Genomic DNA, 20,190 nt, shown 5'->3' on the forward strand with positions numbered 1-20,190 from the left:
ACTCTTCCCAAATGAGAGTAGAGATCCCTGTTTTGATCAGTACTGTGTCCCCCATGTCAAGAGCAGTAGAGTAGTGGGCATGAACCGAAGTGTAGTCAAGAATAGGTTTTCTCAAGAAAGCATCAGGGTACCTTGGGGGACCAGACACCAGGAAGGCCTATGGGAAAATCATTTCTAAAAGTGACTTTTAGCCTAGATAGCAGAGCACAAAGGTTTTATAAGTAGGGTCAAAAATGTGTGCCCTGAGGTTGGCTGGAGGTGGCTCATTTGTTTTAGGGAAGAAGACCCTAGTCTGAGACTAGGGAAGCCACATGAGCAGGAGACAAGGACAAGGACAGAGAACCATGAAGGAGATGGAATAAAGAGGATGGTGAATGCCTTAACTAGAGGCACCAAGGAAAGGCTGGCAGCACAGGCAGCAGGGGCAGGGGGATGCCAGCCCACAGTGATATGGGAAAGGGATATACTTGAGGAAGAGATTACTCCTAGGATGGGGGCAGCTTTGGGTGCTTGGACCTGAACTCCGAGTTAATGATCCATGAGTTACTGACTAGACTGCCAGGAGCCTACCTGGAATTGAGCAAGGTCCTATTGAGCAGTGGCTGCAGAAGCTCTGGACATGTATCAGCAGAAGGGTGGGCCCTTGGCCTAGCCCTGAGAGATCAAGTCCATCACTGCAGCTTATACAGGGTGGGGTCTCTGAGTACCAGGGCTTCCTTTGACCACCAGCAAATGGGGTCCTTGGAGGTTGGGCAAGTGTAGAGGCACACCAGGAGTTGCCTGGCCAGAACTCAGAGCATTCACATTTGAGGCACACACTTCATTAATCCTTTATTACAAGTCACGCTCTTATAGAAGTATATGTGGACTTACGTGAAAAAATCAAATGTATCCAAGAATAAAAAACACAGCACATAAAGTAGTATATGCATTCCAGTGTTCGCGCCAGAGACAGTGGGCGCCCAAGAAAAAGCTCTTCTAAAACGGCCTGGCCCAAGCCAGCTGGCCGGGTGTGAACAGTTCGGGCGGGCAGCCAGTGGGCCAGCCCTCAGGCACAGTGTGGGGGCCGCCTGCCTCTTCCCGCGGCTGGCGGGCAGGGGCAGCACCAGCTCCTGGGGCCTCCGGGCCAGCGGTGGACCCCAGGCCTTGCACAGAACCCTCTGGACAGGATGGATGCGCCTGGCCCTCCAGGGGCAGCAACGACAACATCCTTGGACACATGGGCTTCAGGGCTGGCCACAGATCACCCTCAGAAGCCCTCGATCAGTCGGCTTTTTTCAGGAAGATCTGGAGGAGTTGGGCACAGGGTCAGTGCGGCTCAGGGCTCAGGGCTCTGTCATGGTTTCCCTGCTGTTCCCTGCACCTTGCCCTGGCTTACCTCACTCAGAATGACCCACACTGGGGAATCAGTCTGAATGGACAGACGCAGTGCTTCCAGGGGTCCAAAGGCAGGGTCTACCTCACCTTCTGCCACACCCTTGTAGAAGGAGCCTAGGGGAAGGCAGTGCTGAGAAGTAAACATGCCAAAACCTAACACTCAGCCTAAACAGGGCCTGCATGTTCAGCCCAGCCAGATGGCTCCCCAGCCCCCACTGTCCTTTACTCACCTATCTGAAGGTAGCCATCAGGGCTCCGAGGATAACGAAGAGTGGCTGAGCGGCCCTCCTGCAGGGCCTCCTTCTCTGACTGGGGATTCTGGGGGCAAATCAAGGGGCTGGAGTGGTTGCCATGAGAGGGTCAAGCCTCAGTGTCCACCCACATCCTGGAACACTCACGTCAAAGGGCAGCACCTCCACAGAAGTGTTGAAGAGCTTGTCTTCTGGGTGCTCAATGTTCCCGCTGCGGAAGAAGAACCTGCACATGGCCAGACAAATGGGTGAGCTGCTGCAAAGGGTGACACACTGCCCAGGATTCAGCAGAAAAAGGTCAGGTGGGCCCCAGAGCTGGGGGGGGGGGTAGATACCATCACAGGCGATCTATGGGCCATGAAAGGCAGCCAGGGCCTTACCTTGGGACAATGATCATTGACAATGATCTAGTGACAACCATCACCTAGAGGCACTGACTAAACTAGTCCTCACAAGGTAGTAAGGTACCGTTATGACCCCCACTTTGCAGATTAAAAAAAAACCTGAGGCATGGTGAGGTTAGATAACAGTGAGGTCAATTTTCTGGGGGTCATATGCAGGCGTAGGAACTTGTGCTGAGGTCAGCACCCTGCCCCCTCCCCCAATGTGGCCCTGTGGCTGTTGACACTGACCGCTCAAGGCGTAATGGTTGGAAGAAGCGGAAGCGAATGAAGTCCCCTGCAGCAGGTGTGAATGCCCAGAAGAAATCCTCACGTAGGTAGGCCTTCTCCAGGGTGAAATGCTGGTATGTCTTCAGGCTTGTGCTCACCTCGGCGGGTGGGTTCACATGCTCCTTCCTCAGGGCCTGCTTTCCAAAATCCTTGTCCTGTGGCACAGAGGAACAGTGAGTTGAGCATGAGTGAGCTTCACCCTGAACCCCATCCCTGCCTCAGGAGCATGTGGTACACCTCACCTTCAGTTTCTGGATTTTGCCAGCCAGTGACGAGTGAGTGCCCACGTGCTGGAAGAGGGACGGCTTAAAGCGGATCCGAAGGTTGGCCTTCTGCCGGTCACAATGCTTCTGTGAAGGGAGAGTGACACCCTAGGGTTCAGCTGAGCCCCAACTCCAAGGGCAGGCCTGGCCAGCAGGGCTATCTCCTCATGATCAGACATGTGGAGGAGAACATAGTCAAATGCTATTGGCTGAATGCCCAGCTTCTCCTGTTCCTCACTCTGTGCACCCCCTACTTACCGCATCCTTTTCAGGGTTGCAGACCTTCACCCAGAGAATATGGTCCAGAAGCCAGTCAATGGGCTTGTCCCGGTAGAACATGAGGATGAACTCCACAATCAGGCTCAGGTCCAATGACTTGAACATCTTTCCTGGAGGCAGGGTTGGGGTGGGGAATAATGGGTACAGAATGGATAGCATTGCTTGACCCTCTTTAATTCCTGTGAGAGCCACTGGAAGAGTTCCACTACAAATCTGTGAAACAGCTTTTGGCAGGTGGGGGCATAAGGGGATAGACAGGATGGTGAACCCAGACATCCCCACGCAGAGGGCAGATGGGGCTATAGCAGGCACTATAGGACACCTCAATCTGGACAAAGGCTCATAAGCATGACAGCATGAGACTGGAGCTAAGAGCTAATAGCAGAGGGGTGGGCAGGATTGAAGGGCTGTGGACAGGCCAGTGGGACTGGGTAAGGGTTGGCATACCAATGAAGCCCAGCTGGGAGAACTCCAGGATCATCCAGTCCTCTGAGGGTTGCTGCAGTGCGAAATTCTTCATGGTGCTCAGGTAGTTGGGCTTGGCTACGATGTCATCCTCCAGCTGCATGAAAGTTTGGGACTCAGAATGGACACAGGCAGGGCAGGGTTCTTCCTCCAAGTTTAACCAAAGCCAGAGCAGGAAGGGATATGAGGCAGGTCAGGGCTAAGCATCCAGGCCCAACCAAGGTCCGGGGTAGAACAGGGGCATACAGGATCTCAAGGCTGACCTGCACATAGTAGATGCCTTTGGACTGCGCATACATCATGAGGAAACAATAATCGAGGTTCTGTTTGGTCCTCCACCTGTGGGTTGAGGGCAGAGCTCTCAGCTCCTGAGACTCCTTCACTTCCAGTGTGACTGCCAGAGAAGCCACTGAGTGGGAGGGACCCATCCTCCATCCCCCATCCCCATGCAGCAGTCCTCCAAGGACAGACACATGGTGACAAGTGCTCTGGACTCAGATACCAACAGGCTGGATTCTCAGCAGATGGGAATCTTACAGACTGTTGGGGCCACCAAGGTGTTGGGGGGAAGTGGGCAAGTACCTGACTCTCTCCTTGGGGTCCCCAAAGGACTCTCGGAGGCGGGAGAAGTCAGGGTAGAAGTGAGGGGAAGGGGAAATGACCTCCAGGAGCCCGGAATGGATCTCCGTGGGGAACCTGGAGAGAGGGGCAGGAAGGCCCAGTGGGTGTGCAGCCTCCAGGTCTATGGGGGCCTCTGAGCCAACCCTTTGTTAGGGCTCACCAGGCAGACATCCCCTCTCCTTCCCACACCACCACAATCAGTGTACTGAGGCACTGAGTCTCCAGAGGGGCTTGGACACCCCTACACACTCGCCCTCTCTCAGCCAACAGGGGAAGCATCTTCCCCCATAGAGGGAAGGCACCATCTTGTGGGGGAGGCAGGCTTCTGTCTGCCCAGCACCCCAAGGGCCTTCCCTTCACCAGCTTTCTTGGGTTTCCAGTACTCACAAGGCCTTGATGTTCTCTGTCACTGCCGATGTATACTGAGAGTCAGTCTGTGGGAAAACCAAGCACCCTCTTAGCCTGGTTACCACCCCTAATGGCCTGGAAGAAGGAAGGAGGGACAGGGGTGCAGACTTCAGATGTCCCCACGTGTGGATGGAATGAGCCTCTTGTCCAGAAGGCCAAGTAAGGCCAGGGCTAGGGGTCGCAGTTACCTCAGGCAAAGCCCTTTGGGATACATAGGGGGCTGACATAGAGTGGGGTCAATGGAACCAGATAACAGGCCATCTCCACGAGGGGGCGCTAAAATGCTTCTTTTGTCTTAACTTTGTTTTGATAAATTTGTGAATGAAACTTCTGGTAGTTTTTTCCTCCAGAATGTTGTTCTGCTTTTATTTATTACTTCTTTTCTGGTTATTTTGAATCTTGGGTCTTCCTTCTATACCTTCCTCACCCCCACGCCCTAGACCACTCGCCTCGGCGATCAGCACCACGATGACAGAGTCTTCCTTCTCCTGCGGACTCAGCTCAGAAATGAGAGAGTGCAGTGTGTCTGTCAGGTACGAGTGCACCTCGCGCCGCACGCTCGGGATTCCCATCACCACCGACACTGTAGGGGCGCACATGGGTGACAGTGGGCATGACGCTGGGGACTCCTCACTGCCCGCCTCTTGCCCCTGCTAGGCTACTACACTCCTACCTCCTGTGCGGCCCTGGCCCACGCGCACTGCTGGTTGCAGACTGCTCTCCTTGGCCAGTAGGTGTGGCAAGTGGTGGAAGACTGTGGGCAGGTGCAGCACGTGCCTGTGCGAGACGTTCCACGGCTTCAGTCGGGGGTCCTCTGGTGGATCAGAAAAGAACTGGTCAGACAGTGGGCCTGCAATCTGTCAGTCCCTGTGTGCCTCATCCTGCCCTCTGCACAGTTCACCTGTTAGGCGGCCCCAGGTGCGATTGCCTTCTCCATCTCGCAGCGCCTGTCTCTCTGACACGGCTCTCTTGATCTCATCCAGCACCAGGTTGAGCTCCTTGGAGCGCTTAAGACTCTCCTGCTCAGCCGCGTGCAATCGGTCGCGCAGCGCCAGGAACTCCCGCTGGTAAACGTCCACTACATCGCCTGTGAGGGCGTATGCATAGTTACCAGGGGGCAGCCTGGAGCATACCTTGCTCAGGTAAGTCCCTTGCTCATATTAGTGCATACAGCTGAGTACCCATCTGTGCACATTTACAATAGCACATCTATAGCTCTTCTCGTGTCTGCCTTACATAAAGGTCACTGGTAAAGTCACACTGATGCTCATGCTTGGGGTAGGCAAGCCCCCAGCAGGGGGATTTGCCCTCTCACCATACTCCTTTGAGGAGACCTCTAAAGTCAGAACACCACTAGATCACTTCCAGTCCCAAGCCAGGGAATGCTAAGCAGGGGATGGAATAGCCTCAGACTGAATCCTCTCTGCCCATTGGCTCCCAAAGCCCCCCTCCTGCTTCTTTCGCATGTGCTCCTTGTGGGGATTAGAACACCCAAGGTCCCATCCAGGATACAAGGACTTTGCCCTTCTTCAAGCAGTTCCTCAGCTCTAGCCTTCCCCTTCCCTCTTGTCACCCTTACCTGAGCTCAAAGTCAGCGCCATCCCCAAGTCCTTCTGGGGACAGCCAGCCTCCCTGAACTCCTATTCCTATCCTCCCAGTAGGACTGATCTGTGACCCTGGGTGTCTGTTCACAGTCCTGGTTGTCATCTGCACTGAGGTCTCAGTGTCACATAGGACCCTGGGAGTGGCTGCTGCAGTTTTAGCCACTCCCATCCCACCTGCTTGCTCAGATAAGTAGATGAAGTTGAGAAACTAGCCTAAGTGTTGTTCAAACAGTCAGGGGATAGCGGGTGAACAGAAGCCCTGAATGCCTGCAACTCTGGAGACTTGTGGCCTGGGCCACCTCAAAGGGTCTGCATGCCACCCAGGGGGAACCGGGTCAGAACCTCCAATAGGAACCCAGTTAGCAGTAGCTGGGCTTGGGCATTAGGGGTACATGTAGGCTGGGAACAGCACAGGTGGGGCTGCCTGAGAGCAGAGAGGATTTCCCGGGGTGTCAAGCACCTGGCTCCACTGGTCTGGCAAGGACCAGTGGGCAAGAATGATAAACAACCCCCGTGGCTGGGTGCCAGTAGTTCCTGCCAGACTGTGCATTTGAGGCCTTTGTTAGTCTGGCTTTTGCCCTCTTTATTTGCCATCACATACACCGCTTCCTCATCTAACATTTATTGCTTTTGCACAGCTGTTTCTTCTGCCTGGAATCCCCTTTTGTCTTACGGGACTAGGGAAAGTACATGTAGCCTTCAAGGCCTTGTTTCCAGGTCTCAGAAAGTTAAGAATCCTTCCAGAACTTCCCTCCTACCTCAAGCAGTTCTTCTATTCCTTGATCTCTGGTGGGTTCACAGCTCTTTCAGTACCCTAGGATGGCATTCCCCCTACCCAGCCCTGTGCACCAAAGGTCAGGATCAAGGCAAAGGACACACCTCCTTCTGCAGCTCCAGCCTCAGACCAGGCAGAGGTTTAAATGCTAAGTCCCAGAGCAAGAAGAGGGAATTGGAGAAGACAAAGCCAAGCAGATCCCCCTGGAGGCACCTCTTACTAGAGCAGATGGTTCCCCAATCTTCCCACACCCTGCCTCACCAGGGTTAAAGGCCACACACCTTGCTTGGTGGTGGGGGTTGGGGGGAGAAGGAGTTGGGTTACCAGATCTGAGAGGCTCCTAGCCAGTTACCCTAGAAACCTGACTCCTTGAGTGCAGAATTGGCCATTTTCAACACTCACAGCTCTTCTCTTTTTAGTAGTGGTAGTAGTAGCTGATGGAGAGAATCAGAGGTGCTGAGACTCTCAGAGCTCCAAGGAGGGAGTTCAGAGCTGCCTGGGTAGAACAGGTGCCTCCCTCTGTGTAGTGTAGCTAAGGGGCAAACTTGTGCCACTGGCTCCATCCAAAATAGCTCCCTGAGGTGGGGCCACTCTGAGGGGGGAGGGAAGGCTCACATATCTCTAACTAGAGCCCCAATTTCCCTACCGTGGACTTCTCTGTTATTTAAATCGACCAAACTCTGTCCCTTATTGGACTGCCCCAGGTGGACAGGACAGGCAGGCCATGGTGGACAATGCTTCTCTGAATCATCCTGGCCACCTAGGCCTGACCACAGCTTGTTCCCTACCATGGTCTCTCTTCTATTGGAAATGGCTCCTACCCAAGCTAGGGCTAGCTACTGTAATTTCCCTGAACACTGCTAGCCTTGTCTTGTTTGCTCATAAGATTTGGGTTTGACCCTCAACCCTGGCTTTTCTGATGGTGGGTCCACTCTGTCCTAGCCTGTCAAAGCCAGAAATTCAAGCTCTGTGCCCACCTTCCCCATGGGCTCTGCTTATACCAGGGCTCTGCCAGGCCATCCCATTATCCCACAATCTTTATGGGCTGGGTGGTGAGTGGGCTGAGAAGGCAACTCAAGTGATGAGGAGGCAAAGCCTGTAAGAGCCTGTGGTCCCTCTGGGTGAGCAGAACAGGGCATGGCAGAGGATCCTGGGAATTAGAGATTTTGGCTTCTCTTTCCATCCATAACTTCCCACTTTAGGAAGGCAGGGTAGAGCTGGCCCCAAGCAAGGACTGAAGTTGTGACCACTATTGAGAGCTATTGGTACACTATTGGCCTGGAGGTGTTCTCATTCCTTCCCTGGAGGCAGAGGAATCAGGCACCCTGGGGCCCACAATGTTCCACCTAGGTGAAGAAATAAATTCCAGAACCAAGCTAGAGCTCCAGGGTTGCATACTTAGGAAAGAGGAAACAGGCTCAGAGGGCCACAGGCAGGTGCCAGGTCCAGCCAGAGATCTGCTATGAACCTGTAGGGGAGGAAGGGGAACATAGAGAATGGCAGGTATCCACCCCTCTCCTGGGCTTTCTCCCTTCCAGGACTCAAGGAGGGTGTCCAACATTACTGAAGTCCAGGACTAGGGAGAGAGACAGCCTATCCACTGGGAAGGGCTGTGTAGCTGAGGCCCAGTGTTCCGTCTCCCCCTAAGGGTCTGCCTCCCCAGGGATGGGTCTCAGCAGGTGTTTGGCTGAGGGCCACAGAGCTACTTTATAAAAATAGTCAAGGCCGGATGTGAAACTGGGCCCTAAAACCTGTTCCTGGGTCCATCTTGCCAAAGTCTAAGAATCCTTCCTGGACTTGACACAGGCTTCCTGGATGTCCCTTGCTCCTGCTCTCCCCTTCCTCTCTGGCTCCCTGCCTAACTCCTCCCTTCCCTGCAGATTTGGTTTCCTTTGCCTTTCCCCTAAGTACTGGACTTTCTCCTGAGCCCTATATCCACAGCAACCTGGAAGCCAGGATCTAATCTGGCTTCAGACTGATTGAGTCTGGCTTCACTGTGGGCTTATACAGAGTTGTTTGCTTGTAAGAATGAGATGAAACATTCACACAATTGCCCAGATTTCTAGCTTCTCTTGAGGCCTCCAAAGACAGGGTCCTACTGGGCCCCCATGGAAACAGTCATTGCCCTTTCCATTCCCTCAGGCTTTGGGATTTAATCCCCCAAGGGAAAGAATCCCTGCATCTCAGCCTCACTCTTCACTGGGGAGCTCTCCTTCTTCCCAGACTCTCAGAGTGCCAGTCTCCTGCATGCCTACCTCAGGCATGGGGTCCTAGGTGGAGACACTCTGTTCCCCTCACTCTGCTTACTCCTCCAGGAGACTGATTCCCTATGGTGAGCTAGCTACTCTCCCAGAAGAGGCCTCCCGTGGGGTACCTGGTTGTGGCTCCTGACGTCAAGGCTGAGGGCATGTGGCTGCTATAGAAGACTTACAGGAACTGTGGCCTGGCTGAGGATAAGGTACAAGGGCTCATCATTTGATTTGAATGAGCCCTAGATCTTCAGTCATGGCCCCACCTAGATTGCCACGCTAGTCTGTTTTCATGGATACTATCCCAAGGGCACAAAATACCCTTCCTCAGGTGACACGTCCTCCCTACAGAAACTGTGCCTTGACTATGTCGTCCCCTGGTAACACATTCTACCTGAACAGCCTCTATACTGCCATGCTGTGTACCAGGCCTTAAGAGGTATCTCCTCAGGGTCCCTTATTTGTGAATCTTTGGCCTTGGAGCTCCAAGGCCAACCCTGGCCTCCACCCAAACAGAATGACAGCAAAAGGCTGGGTTGGGCTGGGCTGGGCTAGCAAGAAGCTGGTGGGGGCAGTTGGAACTTGGACTCCCAAGGAAGGATCCAGCTCCTCCACCAGCCTCATTACTGTGCTGTTGGGGAACAGGGAAGTAGTTTGTAGAAGGGAGGCAGAGAGTCAGCTGGCCTTAGCCTGATCCTGCAGGAAGGAAGCAGCTTTTCCCATAGTGCCTCCAGTGCTCAGGCTGGAGGGACAAAGGGCCTCTGAGGGTCTCAGCCCCCTCAGGCCAAAACACCACATCCTCCAGCAGGTGACTGGGGCCAGTGCTGAGGCCTCCCACTATGTGTGCTCAGTTCAGAGGCTCTAATGGTGGACTAGACAACCTGCCCAAGCTTCAGATGTGTTTCAGGAGGTAGGAGTGGTCCAATGAGACCACACAAAGTAAGTGATCAAATAGCCAGGGCTGGGCTGGCTACTCATGAGGGCCCTTCACTCACTCTGCACAGGTGAGAATACACAGAAAGGATTCCTGGGGAATAGGTACCTGAGGAGTCCTGGGGCCCCAGTGCCAGGGAGAAGGTTGGCAGGTGGCCCCAGGGAGCAGTATGCACAGAAGTAGCACCAGCCGTGGGCTGGAGCTGATCGCTGGGAGTGGGATGGAGTGGCTAGGCGTGTGGGGTGCAGAGTAGTGCCTAGCTGCCTCCTCACACCTGTCTCAAGAACACTGTGCCTGCTCCTGTCCAGATGCCTTGAGCAGGCTCCCCACATTACCTGGGCACAGTTACCTCACCTCTGTGACCTTGTGTCTCTGCCCCTCTGGGATAACTCCATGGGTCCTCAACTGACCAATGGGAGTGATATCGCCAGGCATGGGGATAACTGCCCGCTGAGGCCAGTCCCGAGCGCTACACACAGGACAGATCACCGATCCGCCTCTTGGCCCAGCCTAGGCCAGAGGAGAATTTGGTTATTCCAGCAGCAAACAAGTGGGGGCGAGCCTGGGAGGGGCGTCCTCCCGGCCGGCCAGGACAGGGGCGCGTGTGGCCAATTCTAGCCGCCTCACGCGGCCTCTGACCGGACCCCTCTCCCGCCACCGACGTCCAGGTGCACCCAGGTGTGGGGACGGGCGCGGGCCGAGCCCAGGCGGCCGCGGGGGATGGGGGCTCACCTTTCTGGCCGCTGAGCGCCGCGTACCAGGAAAGCGAGAGGAAGGCGCACAGACAGAAGAGCAGCAGCGTCAGGAAGGTGCCATTGCGGAGCCTCATCTCGGGTGCGCGGCGGGCGCCGGCGGGGCCGAGGCCGCATGGCCCGGGGGACCGGGGCCGGGGCGCAGGGGCCGGGAGGCGGCGGGGGCCCCGGCCCCGGGGCGAGGAAGGGCTGGGGGCCGGGGCCGGGCGGGCTGCGGGCGGGCTGGGATGGGGCCCCGGCCGGGGACGGCTCTGACTGCTCCTCCGGTGCGCGGGACACTGGGGGCCTCGGCTCGGCGGCAGGGCCGGGCCGGGCTGGGCTGGACTGGGCGGCGAGAGCCGCGGCCCGGCCTGGATCCGGGGCAGCCGCGGAGTCGACAGCGAAGGGCGGGGCGGCCCGGATTTAAAGGGGCCGCATCACCCGCTGCCGCCACTCTCACCGCGAGGGGGCGGGGTGGGAGATCAGAGCCCGGGATGCCCACTGGCCGGCTCCGGACAGTAGCCCATGCAGGGGCTCCTGCGTCCGGGGCTTCGGGCCGCCCAAGGCTGTGCCCTAAAGTTAAGTCGAGGCTAGGGCATCGCGGCGCGGTCAGTCGCGGTGCGCCAGGGCCTGGCGGTGGAGGCGATCCCAAGTCTCCTTTTGGTAACATCCCCATAATGAATTTCCCAGACCCAGACCCGGACTTCACTTCCAATTTCTCTGGGACCTTAAGGCCCTTCTCTGTGTTTGAGAAGGTCTGGATGATGGGAGGTGACTGGTATGGCCCTGGAACTGGCGCTGTCTCCAGCTGGGAGGCACAGCCTGGAATGGACACTACCTTCTTCGACGCCCACCGACACTACGCTTGCCAGGACCTTTCTCTACTCTGAAAAAGGCTAGGCGTGCTGGAGACCGGGGGAGGCGCTCCTGCTGTATAAAAAAGACAATGGGCCGTTTTCAGGAGTCAGAGAGCCGGTGGGTATGTGGGTGTAGCTTCCTGGGTGCCAGGCATGGCGTGGGCAGGAGGGAGGCTTAGTCCGCAGTTTAGAGCAGCAGGCAGGACCGCAGCGTGATGCGGGGTATCAACACCTAACCGTACAAGGATCACCTAGAACTTTATTACTGGCTGTTTACACTTTCATTCCTGGATTAATTAGAAACTTTCTCCAGCCCTCTATGGAACCAGGAAGGAGACAAATAATAAAAGGACTGGCCCTGTTCAGGCTCTGAGCATGCATTTGGGTGTTTTTGTTTTGTTTGCTGCTGGGAACAGAACCCATTGCCTCAGAGGTGTGCTAGGCAAGAACTCTACCACTGAGCTCATGGATGTACATGTGTGAGTCTCATCACCATTTCTTGAGAGTTTGAGTATTGGCTAGAAGGACATCTGGTTCCCAATGGGGAAGTCTGAAGGCAGTGGGTTTAGATTGGGAGTGAGCTGGAGGTCTGTTTTCCTCAGCCAGCCCCCCATCTGGTGGGCAGGGTGAAAGCCCAGAGCTGGGAGTGGGGAAGGGGTGGGTGGGTGGGTGATGGTGGGGCCTGGGCCTTTGACCCTGCATAGTTATTCATGCTAAAAGCAGAGATGAGCAGAGCCAGAGGCTGAGGCCAGGGCTCTATGCTTTTCTCCAACCACTCTATACTGATGAACTTTAGGAGCTAAAGTCCAGTCTTCTGGAGGAAACTGCCCTGTTTTATATTCATGTGTTTTCACAAGCATCTTCTATTTGTAGCAAAAGATAACGAGTTTTCATTTGGGTTGTTATATAAAAACTCAGCTTAAAAAAAAAAAAATAAAGTACTGGAGCGAGGCGTGGAGCCAGCCAGCAGTTTAGGAAGCTGAGGCAGGAAGATTGAGAGTTCAAAGTCAGCCTCAGAAATTTAACAAGACCCTAAGCAACTCTGTGTGATCCTGTCTTTAAATAAAATTCAAAATAGGGGGGCTGGGGCTTTAGCTTAGTGGCAGAGCGCTTGCCTGGTATGTGTGAGGCACTGGGTTCAATCCTCAGCACCACATAAAAATAAACAAATAAAATAAAGACATTTTGTCCATCTACAACTACAAAAACATTTAAAAAAAATAGGGCTGGGATGTGGCTCAGTGGTTAAGTGCCCCTGGGTTCAATCCCTGATACCCCCCTCCCCCCAAAAAATGTATGAGGCTGTAGCTCAGTGGTAGAGCATTTGCCTAGCTTGTTCAAGGCTCTGAGTTCCATCCCCAGCACTGCAAAAAATAAAAATGTATTCTTAAGTTTAAAATTGAGTCGATCTAAGGAAAAATATTCAAATTATTAAACCAGTGAAAGTGAAGGGGATGGATTATCAATAACTAAATTTGACCCCCCCACACACACACACACACTCCACATAGTGTCTTTGAAGCAGGGGGAACAGGAATGAGGAAAGCCCAAGAAGGGGCCAAACTTCTGCCATGATGTCTGAGGAGTGCAGGGCCTCTGTCAGAAATGGCTCATGGGGTGGGAAGAGAGCCTGATGTGCCGGTGCTGGGCTGCCTTAAGCAGAATCCTCACTATAGACCCCCCACCCCCAGCCTTCTCCTTTTGAAACAGGGCAGCCGTTGCCTGGCTCCTTTCCCGTTTTCCATTGCTCTCCATGCCCTTGCAGTAATTAATTAATCCGGGCCTGTCTGCCACCCAAACTCCCTCCAGGCACTTCCTGGCTCTGTCTGTCACCCTGTGGAGTGGATTGGGGCACTCCTTCACCCAAGGGTTCAGCTCCTGGTGCCTGATAAGCAACTCTAGTCCTGACCCAGGAGGGAAGATGGAGCCACATTGGCACAGAAAAGTCTGCTTTCTTTCCAAACCCCAGCTGTGGGTCCTTCTTTGTTCTTTCTTTGTTCTTCTTGCTTCCCACAGTGAAAATGCCCTTTTGTGTTGAGATTGCGTGCCAGCCCTCAGCCCACTTTGTCTCTCTGGACATTTTCTAGGACAGCCCTTAACCTTCTTAACATGTTGTCTCGGGACCAGTAACTGCAAAGGTCCAGGAGCTAAGCTGGGGAAAAAAAAAAAAATCTATATTTTTTCTCTCTCTCCCTCTCTGCAATAGTAGGGATGTTCTACCACTGAGTTACACCCCCCCACACCCCCGTCCTTTTTATTTTGAGACAGGATCTCACTAAATTGCCTAGGCTGGCCTTGGGCCTGCCATCTTTCTGTCTCAGCTTCCTGAGTTACTGGGATTAAAGGTTTGCACCACCAAGCAGGCCCCATCTATTGTTTCACCAACCTTTAACTGAAATTTGATATGTCCTTCAATTATGAATGGAAGCAGCAGAGTTAGCAGAATTACCAATTCCTTGACCCTCATGATAAAAATCACAGGAATTTTCATCTATTGTCAGTTACTTAAAAATAGTTGTTACATTCATAGTAGTTAACTTCATATTTCTGGTGCATATTAGTTCAGCCTCTAGATCTTACAACTTAATAAATTACTAAAGAATCATATATATATATATATATATATATATATATATATATATATATATATATTTTTTTTTTTTTTTTTGTACTAAGGATTGAATTTAGGGGCACTGTACCCACTGACTTACATCCCCAGCCCTTTTTATTTTTTATTTTGAGACAATGTCTTGCCAAGTTACTGAGGGTCTTGTTAAATTGCTGAGGCTGGTCTAACTTGTGATTCTTATATCTCATCCTCCACAGTGCTTGAGATTACAGGTGTGTACCATTGCACCTAGACAAGATATTTCTATATTATAAACTTGTGTTTATATCTGGACATCACACACACACACACACACATATGAATGCAATGCATTTGAAAACATGATTTTAAGCAGGGGTCCTTCATCTTCTGCAGTTGATACAGGTGGTGTAGACTGTCATAAAAGTTTGGAAGTCTTTCCTTAAATTATCTCATGATCATGCCCATTTCATTAGATGCCTTTCCTTTATTCATTCAAGAAAAATGTTCTGAATATCCACAATACACCAGATATGCATAGATCACTGGAAATACAAATACACAGCCAGACATGGTGGCACATGCCTGTAATTCCAGCAATTTGGGAGGCTGAAACAGGAGGATTGTGAGTTCAAGGACATTTTCAGCAACTTATCAAGACCCTGTCTCCGAATAAAAAATAAAAGGGGATGTAGCTTAGTGGCGGAGCACTCTGGATTAAATCCCCAACAAAACACACACACACATACACACACACACACACACACACACACACACACAGGAAAAAGAAAAAGTGAGAAAGGCACATGTGCTCTGACATTGACCTGGTCACTGCCTGGCCAGATCCCAATCTCCAGCCACCTTGCCAAATGCTGGAAAGGCAAGATCCATGAGGCTCAGAAAGCTTAAGATGGGGCAAGTTTACCATGATAGAAAAACACAGGTTCTCCCTTGGGAAGTAGGGTAAGACCCAGGGGAGAGGAGGTGTGGCCTTAGCATAGTCATCATCATATGCAAATGACTCTGTTAAAGGAGCTGCCTGTCCCCTGTAAAACTCAGTGAGAGGCCCTGGGATGACAAGGGCAAGCAGTGATAGGCCCTCATAAACCTTGCTGGGAATTTGGGCTTTAACCCTCAAAATTGTGCCTGATTTCTAAGACAGAAAGAGGAGTGGAGGTTGGGGTTGTATTTACATTTTGTAATGGTCATTTGGGCAGGAAAGGAGAGCGGGGTGGAAAGAATAAAGAGGGGGATCAGTAAGGGGCTCTTGAGGGTAAAAGGGTCCAGAATACACAACTGTGGCATAAAATGTATTTGAGCTGAAGACATTCGGGAATAGCCTTTTAACTAAACTCCTTTATGTGCCTAAAGATAATCTCATAAAAAAACTCAGTTGTTGTAATTGACTCCCAGGGAACAAACCAGGAAAAGATTAACTCTTAGACTCTTATCACTGGAGAAGTCTTGCACCACACCCAAATAGACATTCTCACAAAACAGGTCACAAATTGTATTATTTTTGCCTAAAAGTCATTTGTTTGCTGGCAAATGTCCATCTTTTCCTTCCTCTATTATGTTGATAGGTATATGAGCCCCCAAGTTCTAACTGCCTAGCATATAAATAAAAAAAATCTGAGGCTGGGGTTGTGGCTCAGTGGTAGAGTGCTTGCCTAGCTTGTGCGAGGCCCTGGGTTCGATCTTCAGCACCACATAAAAATAAATAAATAAAATAAAGGTATTGTGTCCAACTACAACTATTTTTTTTAAATATTAAAAAAAAGTTCTTTTTTGAGTCTGTCTTTTGTCAGTTTAATTCACAGAGTACCAGTACTGAACATACAGGAAAAGTTTTTCTCTCTGACACAGACACCTAGGAAAAGGATGTTCTGGAATAGGGCAAAGGGTGAGGAGTTGGACTTGAAGAGAAGTCGATGTGTCAGGAGAGCAGAGGTGTCTCAGATGAAGGGTCTGAGGAGTTCCCAGAAGGAGAAGGCAAAGCAAAGCAAAGCAAAGGAATCCAGTCAACTCAGGACCAGTAGGGTTCTTAGCTGGAAAACAGTTTCATTACAAGACAGACAAAGACATAAACAGAGGATCATTTAGGAAGTTAGATGCACATTTAAGAGAAAACGTGAGGAGCTGTGGCTGTGGCCAGTGGTGGTGCACTTGCCTAGCATGTGTGAGGCACTGGGTTCGATTCTCAGCCCCACTATAAATAAATAAAGTAAAATAAATAAAATATAAAAAAAAAAAACGAGAGAGAGAGAGAGAGAGAGAGAGAGAATGTGGGATGTCTCAAGAGGGAGAAGCAGCCCTGACTTGGGCTGGAGGGTCCAATATTTATGGAAGGGCTGGATAGGAGGTGGATCCAGGGTGGAGCTACACAATTTCAAGCCAGTTTTCTTGGGCTTGCATATTTCCCTCATTTTTCAAGGGCTCTGCCAAGGTTTATCACTGTGGTTTTGCATGGTTTGATTCTCCATTTCAATGGCTTGAGGGTACTTCCCTTAAGATTCCATACTTTTCTCTCCTAATCCTAAATTCCTATCACTGGTGGCCTCTGGATAGTTTTGAAAACTGTGTTTACTTGAGGTCAGGAGAATGGACTAGGCAGACACCCTGCCTGGGTTCATAATCCTGTCTTCACCACTTCCTGGATGTGTGGCGTGGGACAAGTTACTTGATCTTTTCTGTTCCTATTTGCCTGTAAGCAAAATGAGAGTAATGATCAGGTAGGATAGGCCTGCTTATGCTGCTGCAACAACCCCAAATTTCTGTGTTTGAGTAAAACTATACTTCTCAAAGTTGTATATCTATCTAGGGTCCCCTGGGGGGCTTTGCTGCCCAGGTTACAGGAATAGCCACCTGAACTTTTCAGGCTTCCCTTGCAAAGAGAAAGAAGCTCTAGAAGCCTTGGCACAGACAAATAAATAAATGCTGTGGCCTGAAGGCATTCAGGCCCTTGGCCAGAACTAATCACATGGTTTCACCTCTTGGGAGCAGGTGAATTAACTTATATAGACTATTCAGAACATTTCCTGGCATAAAAGATGAAGAAAGATGAGGCTGTTTACCTGCCCAAAGATGGCAATTAAGCCATATTTAAAGATAGGTAGGGGGGCTGGGGATGTGGCTCGGGCGGTGGCGCGCTCGCCTGGCATGCGTGCGGCCCGGGTTCGATCCTCAGCACCACATACCAACAAAGATGTTGTGTCCGCCGAGAACTAAAAAAAAGAATAAATATTAAAAAAAAGTTCTCTCTCTCTCTCTCTCTCTCTCTCTCTCTCTCTCTCTCTCTCTCTCTCTCCTCTCTCACTCTCTCTTTAAAAAAAAAAAAAAAAAAGATAGGTAGTCAGTGTAGTTAGGTAAATCGGGTTTAATATCGAGTAAAATCCAAAATGAAGGCCATGTTGAGAATGAAGTCCAGGAAAAGCAGAACAACTCTTGGAATGTTAATGTCCTCAAGGCCCAGAGCCCATCCCAAAGAAATGTTAATGAAACAGCTCCCAGCAAACTTGAAGATGCTGACCCAAAAGTCCTTCCTGCCCAGATTACTTCTTTGGCCCACCTGTACCCCACCCTTCGGGCCTTCCCACTTAAATTTCAGCACTGAAAGATAACAGAACAAAGGACAGGAATGGGGGGGACCAGATGAAGACTTTAGCTATAAAAAGGGGAATACATTCGCCCTTCCATGGATTCTACCTCTTGGATTCCCTTCTTCCTCCAGGAGAAGTCTTTTCTGCTGTCCTTTAATAAAGCAGCTATTTTCCACTCTAACCTTGCCTCAGAGTGCTTCTCTGGTGTTATACTTCAACATTGGGGAAGCAAGTCACCGGTAAACAGTGGTAACAGCAACACAGGTCAATAGCATGTTGCCTGACCTGTGTGCCATGTTCTAGGGGCTAGAGGACACACAGGAGATTGGGGTGGGGGGTTCCTGCATCCCATCCCGGGAATGGAAAATACATGAGATGTCAGTCTGATCGCATTTGATTGTCTGGGGCAAGCCTTGGTCACTAAGAACTCATCTTCCTCTGGGGTCTTCCAAAGACCCCCCAGGTTCTGGGTCCCTTTTTCACCCCTGCCTACTGTCATTGAGATGAGTGTCAGAAGCCGGGGATCCCCCTGTTATGGTCATGGGATACTGACTCATCCGGCAAGGCCACCTGACCGCAGGGCAGGCAGAGAGGGCCCCTGCCAGGGGGTTCCCCAGGCGATTCCTTGTTTATCTTTTGGCTGCTGGAGTCCAGGGGAGAGGGGTGGGTGGGGGATGTTCTAAGCAGCAGGGCATGCTGGAAAGGGCCCGAGCTGAGGGGATCCTAAGGGGCCAAGGGTCTCTAGGCCAGTTCCCAGGACCCCATTTCCAGACACCCTTCTCCCTGAACCTCTCCATCCCTCCTTGAAATCCCACCACAGTCCCAAAGAAAACAAAGAAGTCCAGTCACTCTGCTTCTTCTGACAGAAGGCCTCTTGAGCCCTTCCTGAAAGCTAGGCTCCATGGAGCCAGAGGGCTTTCCTGGTGTACCCTACCCACTCAGATTGAGGGGCTCAAGTTAGGGGCTGGAGCAGGAAGCCTGGCCTGCCTGAGATTTTGAGGCTGTTAGGCTTCTAGACTGCTGAGTCATGGTTGGCAGGCATCTGTCTTCAGGCCTCAACCTCAGCCTCAGCCTCAGCTCAGGTTCCCTCTCCCTGTCCCCTGATCCTGTCTGCAGGGTAGTGGGTATAGCAGACTAAGAGACCTACAGCTGGATGCAAGAAAGGCTTGAAAATGGACCATCCTTTTTTTTTTTTTTTTTTTTTTTTTTTAGAGAGAGAGAGAGAATTTTTTAATATTTATTTTTTAGTTTTCAGTGGACACATCTTTATTTTTTTTATTTTTATGTGGTGCTGAGAATCGAACCCAGCGCCCCATGCATGCCAGGTGAGCGCATGACCGCTTGAGCCACATCCCCAGCCCAAGGGACCATCCTTTCTACAAGGCTTCTTTGACATGGGTGCAAATTCTTGCCCACTATGGATCCCTCTGGGCAGGAGCAGTAAAATGTGACTAAGCCCCAGTTGTATTCCCACAGGTAAATCACCTTCACACCAGACTAGACTTCCTTTGGTCTTCGGGTTTCCCCAATTCTGGAATTTTTTCTGGTCCCACAAACCCAACCCTAAAAGAGTATGAGTTGACCCAGCAGGTCTGACCTCCCACTCACAGGACTCTGGAGACTTCCTAGGGTGCCATTCCTTTTCTGCCTACACCCTTCCAACCCCCCCCCCCGCCCCCCTTCTCCAGGCCTTGCAAACTGGTCACATAAAACAGCTTTCCTGGTTCAAAGCTAGAGGGTTATTGGCTGCCTGAGAGCCCACACTTGCTGGTTGAACTCAGTGCTCACAAGTGGGAATCTGAATGCCTATGAGGAGTCCTGGGCTATAGTGAATAGCTGGTAATCACTGATGCTCCAGGAAGCTCTTTCTGGCCTTCCAGTGGTGGTGGTGGTGGTGGGGGGTTCACCAACATTTATCCCAAAGTACCTCTCAAACCCTTTATTAACCTAGGAACTCCTCTGGTGCTCCTGAATTGAGGGTCTGTCCCTTAACCCATTTAGGGGATGGTCATGGGGGATGGTGTGGGCTGTGCAGTGAACTGCCTCCCTAGACACCCAACACTGGAGTGTGGGGAGAGCACACTAGGAGCCAGCTGTGCTGTGCCCATGGTGCTGCCCACGAGCCGTCTGGTATCCAGCCTGTTTAAGTCCTCCTACCCTCTGCCCTGGGCATCCCCTTTGGCCTGGGGACTACATTGCTGAGTCACTGCCAGGCCCTGACCTGGGAAAGGCATGGGACAGGACACCAGTCAATCTCTTCACCCAGGTATAGACACCGGGGAAGGACTCTTGGGGTCCCCCATACATTTGGGGTAGTGAAGAGAGGGGATGGCAATGAGTGGGCCTGGGAGATCCGGAGGGGGTGGCAGAAGATAGGCGAGGGAGCTGGGGGCCCTGGCAGGGAGGTTCACGCGCAGCGGCCCAGACTGTGGGGGGCGGAGTAAGACGCATAGAGGCTCCACCCCCAGGAGGTCGAGAGGGGCGTGACCGCCCGCGTTTTCTATAAAAGACGCACGCCG

General features: G+C 51.8%; 1 protein-coding gene across 1 annotated transcript; it reads right to left on the reverse strand.

Annotated features, from left to right (window-relative positions):
* Positions 1–818: 818 nt before the first annotated feature.
* Mgat4b (alpha-1,3-mannosyl-glycoprotein 4-beta-N-acetylglucosaminyltransferase B) lies at positions 819–10,786 on the reverse strand. Its single transcript, XM_026412297.2, has 15 exons — positions 10,630–10,786; positions 5,237–5,422; positions 5,009–5,149; positions 4,785–4,918; positions 4,315–4,361; positions 3,889–4,002; positions 3,570–3,645; positions 3,289–3,403; positions 2,821–2,951; positions 2,542–2,649; positions 2,261–2,454; positions 1,776–1,854; positions 1,608–1,695; positions 1,379–1,491; positions 819–1,287 (listed from the first exon to the last, which is right to left on the reverse strand). The coding sequence occupies exons 1-15, from the start codon at positions 10,724–10,726 to the stop codon at positions 1,264–1,266; spliced, it is 1,647 nt and encodes a 548-aa protein (XP_026268082.1). The 5' UTR covers positions 10,727–10,786; the 3' UTR covers positions 819–1,263.
* Positions 10,787–20,190: the final 9,404 nt, after the last annotated feature.

This window comes from Urocitellus parryii, chromosome 1, assembly GCF_045843805.1.
Source record: "Urocitellus parryii isolate mUroPar1 chromosome 1, mUroPar1.hap1, whole genome shotgun sequence".
Taxonomy (NCBI): Eukaryota; Metazoa; Chordata; class Mammalia; order Rodentia; family Sciuridae; genus Urocitellus; species Urocitellus parryii.

What these genes read in the sequence shown, in the direction of transcription:
- Mgat4b (XM_026412297.2), bottom strand. Translation starts at nt 10,726, where the DNA reads ATGAGGCTCCGCAATGGCACCTTCCTGACGCTGCTGCTCTTCTGTCTG. An exon ending in ACAGAGAACATCAAGGCCTT is followed by an intron (nt 4,003 to 4,314) that starts GTGAGTACTGGA and finishes CCCTCTCTCCAG; the next exon opens with GTTCCCCACGGAGATCCATT. An exon ending in GCAAAATCCAGAAACTGAAG is followed by an intron (nt 2,455 to 2,541) that starts GTGAGGTGTACC and finishes TCTGTGCCACAG; the next exon opens with GACAAGGATTTTGGAAAGCA.